Here is an 18,276-nt window from a genome sequence, read left to right on the forward strand (position 1 = left end):
AGCTAGACACCTCATACACTGTGTGGAGTGTTTGCATTGGTAAAAATGGGGTAGTCCTTGTGATTAGCTGAACTATTACTGTGTGAGAAGTTCCTGTTATTTACTGCCACGAAGGTCAGGAGGTTTGATCTGCAATGCCTTTGTCACACAATAATGGTTTAAAAATGTCAGCTATAGCCTCAGCCAGCCATGAGATGTTGGGTCCCAAACATGCAGGCATCAGATACAGCGTTGCACTTTATCCTTCATTAAATGCTTTAGGATTTAATGAAATCACATGCTGTATCTGGTATAACAGCACAGCTTGTTCTTATGGATTTATGTGCTAGAGAGAAGCAAACAAAATTATACTATCAGTGCATTATCTACCATTAGTTTGTCTAGAAGGCTCTTCACAAGCTGTTCTTTTCACTCTTGCTTGTTGCAATAATTTTTTTCTATGTCTGACATTACTTTCTTTTTATGTGGTTCATGACCAAAAAAACTCAGAGCAAATCTTGCAAGGTTATCAGTTCTTTCTTTGCTTAGCCTGTAGTTCAGTTTTATCTTTTCCCAGGAAGATCAAACTTGTTGAGACTAGTTTGTTAATTCCCAGATGTAGCACAGCCTAATCCCTGAGGTTTGTGCAGGAATGTGCTAGTTCTCAGTTCCCTTAATTCTTCTAATGAAAAATAAATGTATCCAATGTCACTTTAGTGAAAACCAATGGTTGTTCTTTTCAGTCATCCACAAATGTTGAGAAACAGACAACTCTATACAAGATGAGCCCTTTGGAATGCTTACCATTTTTTCCCCACGTATTTGTGTGCTGCCTTGCTGCAGCATGGCTCTAGGCACAACCACAATGTCAATACAGTTCATGTGTTGTTTTTCTTACTTAGTGTGTGCATGCAATTACTTAGCCCTGCAGGTTAGGAACCAAAATATATTGCACATCAGCGATTTCAGCTTGGTCCTAAACATTTTGAAGAGCAGCTGCCTCTCTGTTCAAAGAATACTGAGGAGCACTTTGGGAGAAGGAAAGCTTCTAAATGGTTACAGCAAATGATTTCGTTTGTCAAGCTATTTTTAATGCAAAACTGAGAACTGCTTTCCCCCTGTTGTAGAATGGGTATCAGACTTCTGATCTAAATAAGAAAGGCCTATCAAAGATTTGATTAAATGCTAACAGACTACTTTACGGCATCAGTGGTAGAAAGCAGGACAACTAAAAGTAGGTTAATGCTAATTTTGTTAAAGAAAGCTGAAAGGGGTGTAAAAAATAGCATGTAAAAATAGATACCATCCTATTATTTCTTTTTAAGTGTTGTTGTCTATTGCTAGAGGTTAGATCATTTTTGGAAGAAATATTAAGAATGGAAGTTCGTGGTAGTATGTCCAAAATCAAGATCAGTATTGCCCTTTACAAGACCAGGGGGCTATCAAGTTCATAAAACTGTTTTAGAGTCATGGATTAGGACATTTAAGATACTGCTTATTAATATAGCAACATTAATCCTAGGGATAGTCTTCCTTAAGAAAAATAATTGATATGTCCAGTAGTCAAAACAAAAATAAGTCCTTTAGAATTAAAATATTCCAGAATGTCTCTTGAATTTGCTTTTTCTGTTTCAAGCAATGGAAGGCTACTATTACACCATAAAGCAGAAGTTGCCAGTGATTCACAGTATATTTTAATTCCAGCTTTGTTCTAAGCCTCATTTTATCAGTCGCTGGAAACTATGAAATTTCCCATATTTAGTCTAAAATGAAAGATGTTACTTTGGGGAGGGGAGGGAATAGCTTCAAGCCAATTCATTTCAATCAGTTTTTAATTATTCCAGCACGATAAGTATTTCTGCCCGTATGTATGTAAAAATTTTATAATTTGAAACAACTGGAACTAGCTTGGCCTGTGGCCTGATCTTGCAATTGCTTTTGCACCAGATCTATCTCACTGCTTCGTTGGGACTGTTCACATGTGTTAGAATTAATGAGATTGAGTTCTTGTGCTGTCATTCTCAAAGAAATCTTCTAAGGTACAAGCCAAGTTTGTAGCCAACTGGCTTACTGTGTTTAAATATTTTAAATCAAAAATATTTTAAGTTATCATATGTAGTTTTAGGTGGGTTAGCCTTAAAACTGGCACCGTTTCTGTATTATTATTATTTCTGTTCCAGCAGTACCTGGCAGCATTTGCAAAGCTGTTATTGTGCGAGGTGCACAGAAAGCAGTCCAAGTGATAGACTGCTCCCCAGAGAATTAGCACTTCTTGTTGTTTCACCAGTTTCTATTTGCTGAGGATCATAGAAGCTGGGAACAGACCTCTGGAGGGCTGTAGTCCAACACCCTGGTGAAGCGTGGCCAATTTAGGTCAGATTGCTCAGGTCCAGTCAAGTTCTGAATCTCCAAGGATGGAGATTGCATGACCTCTGGGCACCTGTTCCAATGCTTCATCACCCTTGTGGTGAGAAAGCTTGTCCTAGTACTGGAATTTCCCATGTTCCAGCTTGTGCCTGTTGTCTCGAGTCCCGTCCCATCCCTTCAAGAGGACTGTGGCTTCATTTTCTCGATATCCACCCATTAAATTGCCATAGACAGCAATTATCTCTCCTCTGAGCCTTGTGTTCTTAAGGCTGAACAAGCCCACTTCACCCACCCTCTTCTTGTATGTCCTGGTCTTTGGCCCTCTGAGTATCTTGACAGCCTTCCACTATAGTATGCTGTAAGATGTCAGTGTCTCACTTGCGCCAGAGATCCCCAAAATAGATACCGTGGCGCAGATCTGGTCTTGCAAATGCCAAGCAGAGGATCCAGGACATCTTCCTGAAAGTGGCTGTGTAAGCCATAGGCTGCCCCAAACACACAACAGCCAGGAACACTTGGCAAAGCTTCATGTCACAGTTTCATTCTCACTTATAACCAGGGTAAACCAGTACTGCTGTTGAGAGAATTAATTGGTTTAGATTGGCTTTTGGGGGTAGTATGGGATTGGGGTGGCATTAATTTTAACACAAATCTGCCTTGCAATTCAATTTGTTTCCTGGCCACACAAATGGCTGTGCTGGCACAAGAGTATGGACCATGCGGGCCAGAGGGGAAGGGAAAAAGTAGGACCATTATTTACCGTAGCAGTGCTGGTTTGTGTTAACTTACTGTGACTAGACTACAGTCTAAAGAGGCATGAGAGCTAACTAAGATTAGCAAGGATTATGGCCAAAAACCTTCATATCAGTTAAATGAAAAGCTTAAGTTAAATTTATCTTCCACTTTTGTAAACAAAATTAAGAGAATTCTGTGTCGATTATTCATGTAATACCCACCGTAGGTTTATTCTGACAGCAGTTTTGTGGAACGTCCTCTTCCTTTAATAGGGCCATTGAACTGAGGAGTTTTATGGGACTAGCTGCAGAAAAAAAAAGTTCTCAATTTGCTGCTCTTTTGTACAGTGCGATGGCAAATGTCCACATTGGGCTTTTAGTATTGTTATTCAATTTTTTCTTTACATAACCATTAGTTATTTCCTTCAATTGTACCACAGTTTGTTTTTTAAATAAGATTCTACTGAAGGGGGAACTTAGAAACTCACCACAGTATTTAACATCAGTTGACATTTACCGCAATCTCTAATTATTGGCACAGAATCTGTCTGGCTTCTGCTGCTTTTATGGCTCTTCCAGCTTGTTCCAGTGTTTTTTAGTGTTACCATCCTGCCGTAGATGAGTTAGATGATAGGGGTTTCAAGCAGTTGAAGATTTACTTTTATACAGACTCTGTCTGTTCAAAATAATTTTGTTTATTGATACAAGCAGTGTAAAGATGAAGAGAAAGATTTCTGCAAAACCTTGCACATATCAGTCCCAGAACAATTCTTTAACTACCTAAGCAAAAAAGTCCTGTTGACTTGGGGCTCAGCAAGCACAAAGAGGGCATACAACGTATGTGCTTCATTAGGAAGAATATGATATTTAAATACTTCATTTACCTTGCTCATGGAAAGTGTAAATACAAAGTAAATAAACCCAAATTAGATGTACTGTTTCTCTACCAAAACCAAATCCATTTTTGTCCTGGAGACTTTGCAACATTAGGTAAAATGCCAGTTAGCCAGTTTTAGTCAAGGATCCGTGTTAATCCATTTTTATTCCTGTAACATGATGTGCTATGTGTTCTGGGTACAGGAATAGTCTAAGCTCCAGAGAGCTTAAAAATCATGAAAAGGCACAGACTTTTTAGACTCTTGAACATTAGAATAGAGTGTATGTATCTTATAATACTCTTTATTTTCTGTCCTTGGTTTCTCCAAAGCCATTATTGGAGTATTGACTCCTTGCAAACCTTGCAAGAAGATACATTTAAAAGATTTTGTGAGATACTATTTGAAACAAAGTTTCTTCGTTGAAAATGCTTTTATAAGCCTTTAAAAACTGAAATAGGTTCCATTTGCTTCAATAGCTAGTACTGCAAGAGATGTTTGAGCAGCATGGTGACATGCTAAAGAAAATTTGATGGGTCTACATGCTGTCTTCGAATTTAAAGCTTACTGTATCCTTGTCTGGGATCAGGGAGGTTAAAAAAAAAGTAGTTTTCAGTTGCGTGTGCACATTAACCACACCTTGCCCCTGCACTGCACGAATTTACCCACCAAGGTCTGTGCCACACCAGATTCTGCCTTGCAGCGATCAGCTCGACAGTGCTTGAAACCATTTATGCATCTGTCCAAGTAGGGACTGAGAGCTTGGTCCTGTAAGTTTGAAAATTAAAAGCAGTAAGTACTCTGCTAATGATACTATAAACTCTAGGGAGTGTGTTGGCATAATCTGGCCTTTCAGAGCCTAAGGGTGGCTTCTCTCTCCTGGGTCAGGCTGAAACACAGGAAATGACAGTGGCAAGCAGCGGGCGCTGACTCACAGCTGGGGGCGGTTTACTCGGGGATGGCTGCAGTAGTTCCTGTCCCTAGCTGTCTCCCTGTCTTTACTACAGGCATGGCTCATGCTCCATGGAGCAGTTGTTTAATCACTATAGTTTATAGGCCGTTACATCAAGAAGTATGTGTGCTGAATTCAGGTTTCAGTAATGCAGAGGAAGGTACTTCGAAATATTTCAGCAGCTGTTTCCCAAGAAGCCAATTCGGCTTCCCAAGAAGCCAATGTAGCAGAGGTCAGGAAGAGGAGCGGGTGAATAGCTTCCAAAGTAAGTTTACCACTGAAAGTAACCCTAAGAGAGTGGAAGCTATGCCCGGTTACTAGGCAGTTAACTAAAAATACTTCAGATTGCATTTTTCAGATCCAGCAGCAACCTCGTAGCGCAAGATAAAGCAGGACTTCCCTCTCCTCAGTCAAGCAGGACAAGATGTAGTAAAGACAGCAAAATAGACTATGTCTCTTTATTTACAATTGAAGGCATACTGTATTATGCCACTGTATTTTCTCTTCCCTTCCTTGCTGTTTCATTCTTGTTCTCTTCCCTGCCAAAAGTACATGACAGTTGACAATGCTATGCCTTCAGGACGATGTATCAAGTGGTGAAAAGGATGCTTGATCCTGGAGTCTTCATTGCAAATTTTGGGGAAAATTTGCTCTTTGTTGGGTGGAACTAGAAGAGATTAATTGTAAGAGCCAGCTGGGAGAAGCTGACTTAAGGTCACCATCTGTTAGAAAAAGAGTTTATCTGTGTTTGCACAGAGCCAACACAGGAGAGTCTTAGTTTTGACAGAAGCCTATGGACATGGCCATTACACAAATATATAATAATCTTGAGATGGGCCTTTGCCCACAGCAGGCTCCAGATAACTTTTAGGTATTTTTATCTAAAAATATATGCTAAAGTGAACAGGGTGGTCAAAGCTGAGAATTATTTTTTTCCTCTTGAAGAGATTTTCCCTCATGATTTCCCTCTAGCTGAACACTGAGAATTTAAAAGGGAATTTTAAAAGTTTCTCTCTTGGTGCTAAATATCCCCCAGCATTAGTGGCCAAGTTGCCATGTAGCATTTTGCACATTAGAGCACAAAATGCTTTTGCCAAGGCTGTGCCCTTGTGTTCATTTCACAGATGAAGAAACTGAGGCACGTGGGAGAAATGGGATTTTATTAAGAGCTGCATGCCAGGTAAGTCATAGAAACTGGAACAGAAACCATGCCTCCTGCGTCTCTGCCTAGGCTACTCTCTTACTCTCTTAGTGTGCTGTGCCTGAAGTACCCAGTGATTTCAGATGAGGAGCAAGACAGCTGAATTATCAGTGTAGGAAGTGGTTTCATGATCATCCTATAATACACATTTAAAAATGATATTAATGTTTTCAAATGCAACTGTTGTCCAAAAATGAATTCTGTCAGATTGTGATTTTCATTTGTGTGGGTTATTTTCCAGGCAGAAATTTTAACGGGCATCCCAGTTGGCAACTTTGAAGATGCTGGAAAGGTGGGACGCATGCTGTTAGAAAGAGGGTGTAAGCTCGTAATTGTTACTCTTGGAGCAGAAGGCTGCATGATGATATCAGTAGAAGAACCCATTCCAAAGCACGTTCCTGCTGGGAAGGTCAGGGCTATGGACACTACGGTACGTTTTTGTGGTTTAACTGTCTTGCTTTGGAAAAGACTGCTTAAGCACTAAGGGAAAGCAATGAGTAATCAGCCAAATCTTTGGGCACTAGCACAAAGGCTAATTTATGATGTGAAATTGATATCTTGCTTCCAGCCTCTCATATATTAAATGTCAGTTGAGTTTTATAGTCTGTATTGTAGATGAGCTAGAATTATTATACATACTGATAGTATCTTCATGTTCCTCTTTTACTGAAGTCAGTACCTGTCTCTGACTGTAATGTGTGATGCCTGTGGCTTGAGCTGCAGTCCTGCTTTTTCACCTTTGCCCAGTCATATAACTCATCTTGTCCACAACCCAAATGCTGTGGGAGAAAGGAGTTACTACTGTCCTCACAGTCTGAAACTGAACATTTGGCTCTTCTGACACAAGAGTGAATTGCTTACCAGGTGCTAGCTTAAGGTCCTCAAAGACATAATTTTTAGAGAATTTAGTGGAAGAACCCCAAAGTTCTTGCTGCTCCATGACAACTATTTTCTGATGATAGGTAAGGGATACTTGGTCAGAGGCATTTCAGTCTAAATGCAATACCCCCAGCAAAAAATGAAAACAGGACAGGCAATAGTTAAGATAGCATTGCTATGAAAACCTTACCACATTGCACATATGGGGCTATTTTGTGTTCCTAGTATTATCTGACATAAATCCAAAATAATTCCAGTGGAGTTACCGAGAGCAGAGCAGGTCACGTTGTATGTACTAACTATACATTTAAATGCCTGTTATAATAACGTCATATTACATATGTTCTGTTACAATAGTTCATTAAAATCCTGGAGATTTTGCCATCTGGTGCATTCCATATCTGAACTGCATTAATAATAACTAGTTCTTGTAGCATGTTTTTTTATCCATGGGCCTCATACTGCTTCACAAAGAGGGAAAGCAACTGCTTAAAAGATGAGGAAACAAAGGCATAGAGGACTGAAATTACCTAGCTCAGTAGCATGCAGTGGCAGAGCTAGGAGTAGTCACTTCATCTGAGACAGAAGGTCACTCATAGATTTGGACTGTGATGTGCTGATATTGTGGAGGGCTGTTTCACTGTTAAATTGAATCCTTTTCAATTTAACTCTGAAACAGAGATACTTTGGCTTTATTTTCCTCTTTTGCCTCTTTGTCATTTCAAAGGTTGACCTTGTTGTTAGTGCTGAATTTGGAATGTCCTTAAGTTCTGGTTTAAGGAAGTATTGCTGTATTGTACTGTGCATAAGGTTCTTGGTAGGGTACTAGAGACACCAAACTGCCTCTGCCTGCTTTTAGCACTGAATTAGAAGTGCCATGGGAGCAAAAGGCAGAGCTCCCAAAGCTGCCCAGAAGCAGAGTTTATCAGTTTGGGAGAAACACCTTGTGAACCTGGCAGTGTGGCTTGCTCTGAGTTGGTAAAACCACTATTGCTATCAAAGCTCAGCCTTAGAGTTTTTCTTTACATCACACAGAAGTGATGAAGAAGAAACATGTGTGATCTGCTTCTTCAAAAGAAGCAGACAATTGCTGCCAGGTCAGCTATTGTTTGATATCCTAAGATTATTTGCTGCTCTTGGAATAAAGCAGCAATACTGAAACCACACACTGGGGCTGAAAAGTGCTTTTTATCTTGCCTAGCAGTTCAGAAATTCATGACTGAACTGATTCAATGCTCCTCTTTTTTCTTTTTCTTTTTTTTTTTTTCTTAAATGAAGCAATTTCTTTGAGTTTACTGAATCCTTGCCCTGCCTCCTTGTGGCCACCAGGTTATTGGCTTTCACATAGCAGAGGATTTTCACAGTTAATTTTGTTAATCTGCTTAAATACCAGTGGGTTGTTTTCAGTAAAACAGCTGCGCTCAGTTTACTCTTGCAGACTGAATGAAAAAAGATGTGTTGGCCTTCCATTAGAAAAGTCTTACAGTGCTTAGACTGATTATCACTTTGCCTGCAAGCAAGTGGTTTTAAAGCAACCCTTCCAAACATCCTCAACTAACCTGGATAATTCTGTTACTAAAATAAATACTAAACTTCCTAGTAGGACACATTACTGTCTTCAGAGGTATGTCTGCAGTGGATCCTTCCCCAGGAGAATAAACTCAAGCTGTTAGGTGGCTTAGCAAGTAGCCACCTACCCACAGAGTATTCAGAGCTGCTCATGTGCAAGCTCTTAGCATGTAATTTAATACTAAACAAAACTTGCTACCTTAAACTGCCCTGACTTCAGCTGCTCGAGGGACCACGGAGTCATTTTTTAAGCTGCCATAATCCAATCACATCTGGTTATGTGCCAGTATCCATATTGACATTGTTTGGATCCACAGAAGGTAAAGTTACCACCAGACAGACTTAAACGTGTGTATAACCCATCACAGGACTTGCAAAAGACTTGCAGACCCCTTAGGAAAACAGTCTGTATTAAAACAGAGCGTGTCACTTAGAAGATACACACTTGAGATACAAAATGAACTTCAAAGACTTCCTTCACTGCTGAACTTTTCCCATAGCTGCTACCACTGCCTGGAGGCCTCTCTGCAGCAGTGCAACTTCAGCACTGCCTCCTGGCCCTTTCTGCCGGCCACAGCAATTCTGGACATCTTTTACAAGAAAATACTTGCACAAGTCCAGCCACAAAGATTAAGAATTTGAGTTCCCTTAGTCTCACACTGTGTGCTCCCCATTCTCCGTGCTCATAGGTTCATCAGAGAGGCTGCGGGTTGTTAGACCGTAGAGCCTGGCTCTTCCTCGTAGCTCTTGAGATGGTTCATCTCAGAGTTTATTGGCAGAACAGTGGGAAAAGCTGGCTCCATCTCCCGCTCTGTGGTGGAACATGAATCTTCACGATTGAAAATCTGGCATTTTTCACCCACACTAAATCAATACTATAAAGGGGAAAAAAAAGAGGCTTGTTGATTTATTTTTTTTTAGCGCTAATTATCTTAATGTGGGCTTTGCTAATGTATGCAATGCTTCCCATGACTGTTAGCAGAGCTCTCCATACACAGTCCAAAACATGTAGAGCACGACTAGGCGTTCAGAGGGAAGTTTTGCAAGACTCAGTATTGTAAAGCTGAAACATCTGTTTCTCCTGTTATAGCTAAACAGGGCAACAAGCTTTTGTTAAGAAAACAAACTTTCCCTTTGTTTTACTAGTTTCTGCTATTTTCTATATGCAGATTTTGAATGAAAACAAAAATAAGTGAATTATTGAAAAATCATACTCAGATTTACTATGTGAAAGCAATACCTGATGAAGCTTACTAGCCACATCAATGTGTATTTAAAGCAGATGACCTACGTAAGAGACATTTGACATATAGAAAAGTATTAATGTGTAGATAATATAAGAAAAGCGTACGTTATAATCTGTTTTCATTACTTTAAATAGTTGCTTTTAAATTCACTTGACTGCATGAAGTTAAATATATGCATTTGTTTTATTTTTGGAAGGAGCTATTTCCGCTTTAGGTGAAGCTAGTACACGAGGCTGCATTAAAATAGCTGTGAAGGATAATTATATAACTCCACTTCTATGACACTTCTTCAGTTGGTAGCAGAAGGTTTCACAAACCATTCACAACCATTTCATAGAAAACAATAATATCATGCACACACATTTAGCAGTTGAGTGTGTCTGTGTGTGAAGCAGTTTGCCTGCTGCTGAAGCAGAAGCACAGCTGAGGTGGAACACAGCAGCTGCTTGAGAACACAGCTGTGGGACATGACTGAAAACCACCAGGTCAAAACTGTACTTGAGGTGAAGTGGATGATCTGTGTGATGAACCACATGATGATCCTAGATCGTGGCATCTGCTGCTGCACGAGCCCTGAACACACCGTCCTGGCAGAGGCATTCCCAGTCTGATGGCAGGGAAGGCAACACCGTTGTCTATGGTGTGGAGAATGAAGTTCTGCTCTTTTCGCCCCTTCACCCTCACTCTCCCCCTCTGCTTCTGCAGTCACGCAAAGTGTAATTTACAGCACTATTTACATCTATTTACATTTACTAATTATATTCCATTCAAACTGCCAAGGAAAATTTGTCAGAAGAAAGTAATTACTCAAAGCTGGAATCTGGCCAGCAATAAGATTAGTTCCCTTCCATTTTGCAAAAGAAGACTATATGATTTAACAGAGCCGAGTGCTTCAGGTGGCAGCTGGGGACCAAATCGTGCCCCTGAGGTACTGTGGAGGCCTGCCTAGGGCTTGGTATGTGCAGGTGGGCTTTGTGGGGGCTCCAGGTTATCCATGGGTTGTCCATGCCAGGCCTTCCTGGGCGGTGGGTCAGTCTAGTGGCCAGAAGCTGTGGCAGGCTGGAACATGTCTGCTGGCTCTGGGGCTGCACCCCGGGACTCGGGGTTTTGCCTTTTACTGTCATTGCTCCTTGTAGTTGAAGGTGGGGTGTCCTGTCTAGGATCTATGCTTTCAATTGGAGGGTTGGCACAGGCAGAATCTCTCCTGTGTGGAGGTACTAGTGGAAAATGATGACCAAGCAAGCCAGAGCTGCCCCACTGACACCCCCTACATCCCCATTGCCAGCACAGAGGTCACTCTGGAGAGGGAAGTACTCTAGGGTTAGTTTCTGAAACCTCTGGTTTGCTCTAGAGCCCAGTTTGAATCAAGATGCTGAATAGCACCCATGCATGCTTGCATCAGCTAGGGTGACTTTCTTATTTCCATCCCATCAGGAGTTTTAAGTACAGTTGCTCTGCTTAAGCTCTTTTCATCAGCTTTTACTTGACCGCAGGGTTTACACATGCCAGTGCTGTGTGCACAAAAGTCCTGCATTAGCACACTCACAATCAGGAGATCAGGCATCTGCATATCTGGCTTAGGCATGGATGTATTCCCTGTGAAGGCAAACAGAGACACTTGGGCACACAATGTTTAAATGGAAAAGTGTGATCGCTTTTCACAGAGGTGCCCCTAGTCCAAACAAGTCCATGGTCTCCCTTTTAAATCTCATGGAGAACCCAGCATGGTTAACTTCACAGTATTTCGAAGCACAACATTAAATTCCCTGTATCATTTCTCATGATACCAGCATTTTCCCTGTCTGGTTGTGCTTTTGGATACAGAGAGTACACAACCTGCTGAGGGAAGCTGAGGATCTCAGCTTAGGTTGATCTCCTTAGCCTTATAGCCTTTATAAGCCATGCTTATGAACAGGAAACTCATTTGAGACATGATCAAATTCAAAACTTAATCTACTCAGTTATGCCTGAAATTTGACATGAGTGTGTGATTTATTCCATAGAGTCTTACTCTGTGTGACATTCTCAGAGACAGATGATACATACTATTTGTCACAATCATAAATGTTACCACTGTTTTTTCATGTCAGTTCTGCAAAATGAAGGCTCATTGCTAGAATATGAATTTGTCATCAGATGTTTTGTGTTCGAATCCTGCTAAGTTTCCCTCTGGTTTCTCATTGCGATATATTACATCTGGCTCTTTTGCTATGGGAGACAATTAAAAAGGCTGTCTTTAAGCAATTGAGTGCTCACTGTGCAGCTTTGCACTGAACTCTGAAGATGTTACACAATCTTTATTTTAATAAAGCCTCATATAAGTGTATAGCTGTATAATTTTAGATATGTGACAGTATTCAGGCCTGTGCAGTAATTGTGGTCTAAAGAAGGCAGTGTGGTTTAGCAATTTGAACAAAGGACTGAGTAAGAGTTCCAGGGCTCTGCAAAAGACTTGCTGTAAATCCTTGGGAGAGTTACTTGTCCTCTTTGTATCCCAATTCATCTATCCGTAAATTGGAGCTGCTATTAATGTATTGCATGTAAACCATGAGAAGTCTGTTAGAGATCAGAACAGAACCTGGGAGGCCTTTTTCCCAGGCTTGTCATATAACCTCAGGCCAGTTGTGCTTCTTTGGGGGCTTTGCAAACTCACTGAAGTTCTGCTTGAAATTAAGAGGTCTTGTCTGTAAAAATATGGTTTACACTAAAATGCTCTGACTTTGCTGTATCTTCTGGTTTGGAGGAAGCCTGAGCCAGAGGAGTGAAGTGGACACTGAAATAAAGCCTTAGAATATAAATAAATCCAAAACAGTCCTCCTAATAACAGCAATTCTTTGTCTCCTGACTTTGTGGCCTAACGTCTGAAGCTCAAGGGGATATAAATACAACACTCTGTGCAATGACTAATTACTCAAAATTCTGTGCATCAGCAGAAGTGGGACTTGTGGTTGACTCTAATATTATCAAATGCCTTTGCTATTTAATAATCTTGTAGCCGTACATTATTTAGCACGCCGTTTCCACAAAGAACAGTGATTTTATTTCGGCTATCTCTCAACAAAGTAAAAATGCAGCTGGTAGTAAATGAAGCATTTGGCAGACAATGTGTCTGATGTACAGTTCTCTAACTTGCTAAGAAGAGAAAAATGTTGTTGAGTGTTTAACCTTTTCCTACCCAAGGCTGTAGCAAGGAGTAAAATGACCACAAAGGGCAAGATTCTATTTTCCTTCTTTTTTTTCTTTCTCTTTTTCTTTTGTTCTTTTTTCTTTTTTCCTTTTTCATTTTTTCTTTTCTTTTTCACTTTTTCACTTTTTCTTTTTATTTTTCCTTTTCATATTTTTTGTTTTTCTTTTTCCTTTTCTTCTTCCTTTTCCTTTTCCTTTTCTTCTTCCTTTTCCTTTTCTTTTCCCTTTCCATTTCCTTTTCTTTTCCTTATTTTTCTTTTTCTCTTCATTTTCCTTTTTCTTTTTCTTTTTTTTCTTTTTTTCCTTTTTCTTTCTCCTTTTCTTTTTCTGTTTTTTTTTTCTTAATTTTTATTCTTCCTTTTTTTTTTCTCTTTTTTCTTTTCTCCTTTCTTCTCTTTTTTCTTTTCTTATCTTCCCTTTCTTCTTCAAGGAAAGGGAAAAAGTTACTATAGGGCAAACAGCTTATCTATCAGTGGGGTTTATTCACACACCAACACAGAGTAATTATGCCCAGAGCTCCCATTAACATCCCACAAACCGACAGCATAATAGCTTCCTTTCTTTAACACACAACCAAAATAGGTTAATAAATAAGTTTAGTTTCAGTCATAGCCCACTTTCTGACTTAGACTTCTGCGTTCCCTCTTTTACAAATATGGAATCCATTGAATTTTGGAACACAAAAACCACGAGGAATAAGTTAATCTTCCAGACACTCCAATCAGCAATGTGCACTGTAAATCTATTTAAAGCTGCGTCTATTATGTTCTGAAGTTCAGCTGAACTGTGAAAGGGCACATGACTGAAATCACTGCATTTGAGTTGACTCACGGTTAAGTGTAGATGGGAATTGTTTGGCTCATCACAAGTTTCTGCTTCTGATTCAGGCCTTCTGAAGACACTTCTGTTTCTGAAGGATTGGCCAGTGGCCGAAGTGTATACAGGTATCCAGCCAGTGATGAGAGGGATTGCATGAGATGCGTCTCTCTGCATCGGCAGTCAGCTGAGAAATGGCAGAGCAAGCCCTCTTTCCTCTTTGAGAGCAGAAAGCTATACTATCCCCACTTCACAGGTAGGAGAAATGGAACAAAAAATGTTAGCGATTAGGTGCTCTGAAACACCAGCTAAAAATACCCTCTCCAAGTTCCATGGCGAGTTGGGGTCATGCAGCCAAAAAATGACCCATGCTACTCTCTTTACTTCTAGACAGCATTATCATGGAAGGAAACACTGTTTATCTGCCTAGTAACTGTCTATTTTAATCTGTTAAGAACAAACAATGTAAACAAAATGAGCAAACAGAAGCAGGCTTGCACAGAACAATTTGCAGCCTTGTTTTCCAGTGGAAGATTCCACAGACCACCCAGGCTTTGCTCTAGTCCTTTTCTCAACCACGGAGCATCTAATTAAATCCCTTTCCATTCCTGACTCTTAAGTGGAAGAGAGCCTACAGTCCTGTACAGTTTCTTTCCAGATGGAAATGCATAATTTAACAGATAGAGCTGACAGGGAGAAGTGGGCCCAAAGCAGTATTAGCATTTGCCACAAATTGGATTAAATTACAAGGGGGTACTTAATGAAGATGTAGAATAAAAAGAAGATTAAAACCAATATTTAGATATTTTAAAGCCCCTTCTAAGATTACAGAGTGCCAGGCAACAAAAACTTCATCATAAATCTGAGTTTCTGTCCCAGTTACTTTAGTGATACCAAGAATTGTTTGGTTTGGGCTACACACCATCCATATCAATTCATGATGTTTTGTCCCATTGTGTCCTACATCTTTGTTCTGTATACATGTTTACGTAAGTTGCTAAGCACTTTACATTATTTACTACCTCTGTACTCACAACACTCACAATACAAGGTAAAGTGCTATTCTTACCACTGCTTTGCAGATGAGGAACAAAAGCGCACAGGGACTGGCTTGCCAGTGGCAAGTGAACCTGCTTCCCTTGATAAAACCATAACTTCTTCTCTGTACTTCTCTTGAACCAGAGTTAGGACTGGAGGAAAAATTTTGTCAGGGTATCAGCTATCTCATTTTTAGAACTGGACATCATTGTAGATGTCCATGTGAATGAAAAAGTGCATAGTAATGCAGAGTTGCTTTGCACTGGATGCTTCTTGAAGAGGCTGTAAGGGATTTGTGGAGATACACTACAAGGACACATGCTTTGGCTCCACTATTGTCATAATGAGAAATATTCCAGTTCAGAAGTTAACCCATTTGATTGGCCTGGACAGAAAAAAGTAGGGCTGCTGGTAGCATTTTTGCACCAACTGAATTGTTTTGTTTGGGGACAGAACGAGTGAAGAATCCAGCATCCAACATCTGGACCTGAGATTATATTCTGATAAGGTCTAGGGAAGCTAAAATCAGAAATATCTTCAAGCTGTCTTTGTGCCACCTCAATTCTGGGATGCTTTAGTAAATGAAACACTGGTAAAATTTATACAGGTTGAGTGCAGAGTAGGACATGCCCTTTTATTGCTTCTCTTGGGCTAGCTGTGGTTTGCAACATAAATCAAAATCGTTGCAGTGGAACATGCTGCATCCCTTTTCTTGATTTGCTCTTCTCCCCCTGTCTTTACAACGAAGCCAGCACATGGTCTCCTCCAAGAGGATGTTCAGTCCTGCTATGTGGCTCACCCTGTGCTTGGAGCAGACACTGGGCCTCCAAAGCATGCATACAAGACAGTGTCAGTTGTAATGGTGTATAGCACTCGGGGATATCTGAGCTGCACAAAGGATGGAGAGGAAGGAAGACCAACTGTGTGCAGCCATCCTTTCTAATTAAATTCCTGCAGTTAAAAATAGCTAGTGGAAGCTGGCGCTTCTGGCACATCCAGAGCGTCACCTTCCCAAGCATCTTTTTCTGGCCTGAGCCGTAGGAAGCTGCAAATGTGATCTGCTGTGTAATAGTGCAGCATATTCCTGGCCAAACTCCTCAGTATTTTTTACCTCTTGTGTTTATGGTTAGCTTACGCATGTCTTATGCCTCCTTTTCTTCCTTAAAGCTAGTTTCTGCAGAACCAGGTATCATCCTGGCTGTTGTGGAATGTAACCTAGTCTGCTCAATCTGTTCATGAGTTCTGGCTATGGTGAGAGAGAAGGCAAGCCTGGCCCCAGAGCCCCTTGCCTGCTTAGTTACCCAATTGCAGTAATGTTGATAATGAACTAAGACCTGATTTCCCCCAGCAGAGATTACATTGCCCATTCTGGTCACTACAGAAACCAGAAAGGTTTGTGCTGGATCGGTGATATTGCATAATTAGGTTTTCAAAAGAACAAGAACAGAGAAATGAGAATAGTGGGGAAATCAGGCTTCTTGCTTTTGCAAATTCTAACCACAGAAAATGCCAGAAGTTTTATTTCTTATAAAGAGTAAAGGACTGAAATCTTTAGTAGCCTGTCCCAAGGACAGAATATGTTTTACAGCTTAAGCTAGACTAATGGAAGGAAGCTAAAGCTGTAAGTTTTGGTGACTGATGACAGTAACTTATAGAAATGTCTTTAATAGAGAGTTTACAGTTGAGTGTAATGATTTTGTCACTTTTCTCAGGGTTTTATGACTGTGTGTGTAGAGATAGACACACAGGTATAAAACCAGCTCTTCTAGAACAACTCCACTGTAGAAAACCAAATTCCAAATTCTGGCAACAATATTTACTTATAGCAATGGCTATAAGTAGTATTGCTTTTATTCCTTTCAAAGCACAAATAGACACAGAAATTCTTCACTATGAGAGTAGTGAGGCACTGGCACAGGTTGCTCAGAGAAGCTGTGGCTGCCCCATCCCTGGCAATGTTCAAGGCCAGGTTGGACACAGGGGCTTGGAGCAAGCTGCTCTAGTGGAAGGTGTCCCTGCCCATGGCAGGAGGGTTGGAACTGGATGAGCTTTAAGGTCCCTTCCAACCCTGACCATTCTGTGATTCTATGAAATACAGGGAAGGGGTAAGGAAAGTCTTATGCCTCATAGCTGCTGTCTGTGATTTTGTTACTGAAATCATTAAGTATGCAGTAAGTATGTTCATTATAAAGATCCATTTTACAGGGAATCCCACAGAGAATGCCTTTTGGTGCTTGCAGTGCCTTAGTGGTCACCTACTGCTGGAAACCATGACTGAGGTGTGGGAACTCTGTTTTCTGCACATCTGCCCCACCACAGGTTAAGGACAGCAGAATGGGTGGGTTACAGAGAACAATACTCTAGAGGAGAGCAGCAGTTCTGGCTCATAGGTCACATCTGGCTGAACCTAGAGAGAGGAGATACAGCTCGAGTACTCATCGAAAAGTTTAGACAAACTCAGTAGGAAGAAGAATGCAGGGAGCTGGCAAGAGGACAACGCTAAAGTGAGCTCAGACAAAAAAAAAACAACTCCTGAAGTCTGGTGGTTTCTTTTTTCCCTCCAGGATATGTAGTTCTGAGGTAGGCAGGAGCAGTGGCCAGCCAACAAAGCCTAGTTACTTTTGAAAGAGGCACTCGAGCATATGGAGCTTTCGTGCAAAAAAAGAATGGCTTTTTGATCAATTCCAGGCGAGATGGCAGTTGTGTCATTCTGAGTGCATCTCATCAGATTAGATGGGATCACTAAGAGTCTTTTGGCATTTTCAGTCAGAGAGAAAAAAAAAAACGTGTGGTTAGTGAAATTGCCCAGCAAAGAGGTTTTTCCCTTCTGACTTGGCTGTTAGACTATGGGGTCCTGAAGCCCTGATGTGACACAGTCATGACAATTTGGCCAGTTCTGTCCTGGTTGGGGAGCTCATTGGCTCATTGTCTGGAAGGGAAACCTACTGCCAGTATTTGCAGAGTACTATCAGCGTAACATGATGTATTCTGGGCAGGGCTTCAGCTGTAGTTTCATATGTTCATTACATGAAATTTGTGAATTAACACCTAAGCATGAGCTTTGTTAGGAAGAAATTACAAGTTGGCATGAGCGTGACATGAATAATGAAGGGAATGGAGTACTTCTCAAGGAAGTGAGATAAGTGAAGCTTTTGATTAGGGTAGGAGACGAGCTGTGTGTTGTTGAGGCTTGATAAACCAGTTTGAGAAGTACAAATCAACCTTCTGAGCAGCTGATACATTTAGTGACAAACTTCAACCACAACTGATTCTGTGCAAGCTCAAGCTTTGGGAAAGGTAGCTAGAGCTCCTGTAGCATGTTCAGCTGCAATCTTGTTTCTGTTAGTGGCGATATCTACGTGCTCCCATTGTTGATCCTTCTTGGTGTATAAGTTGTTCTTTTTGCAAGAGTGCCACTGGAGAGTTTTGTATT

At 40.7% G+C, this 18,276-nt stretch overlaps 1 protein-coding gene across 2 annotated transcripts in view; it reads left to right on the forward strand.

The window, feature by feature from the left end:
* Positions 1 to 18,276, forward strand: part of RBKS (ribokinase) — a 70,670-nt gene that overhangs the window by 42,398 nt on the left and 9,996 nt on the right. For both annotated transcript variants that reach the window (XM_061475252.1, XM_061475253.1), the window contains one exon: positions 6,350 to 6,538. In XM_061475252.1, the coding sequence (XP_061331236.1) occupies positions 6,350 to 6,538 (189 nt within the window). The remainder of the gene's footprint in view (positions 1 to 6,349; positions 6,539 to 18,276) is intronic.

Source organism: Pezoporus flaviventris, unplaced genomic scaffold (assembly GCF_033815535.1).
Source record: "Pezoporus flaviventris isolate CSIRO_AGI_PZ_B2104156 unplaced genomic scaffold, CSIRO_AGI_Pfla_v1 ptg000083l, whole genome shotgun sequence".
Taxonomy (NCBI): Eukaryota; Metazoa; Chordata; class Aves; order Psittaciformes; family Psittacidae; genus Pezoporus; species Pezoporus flaviventris.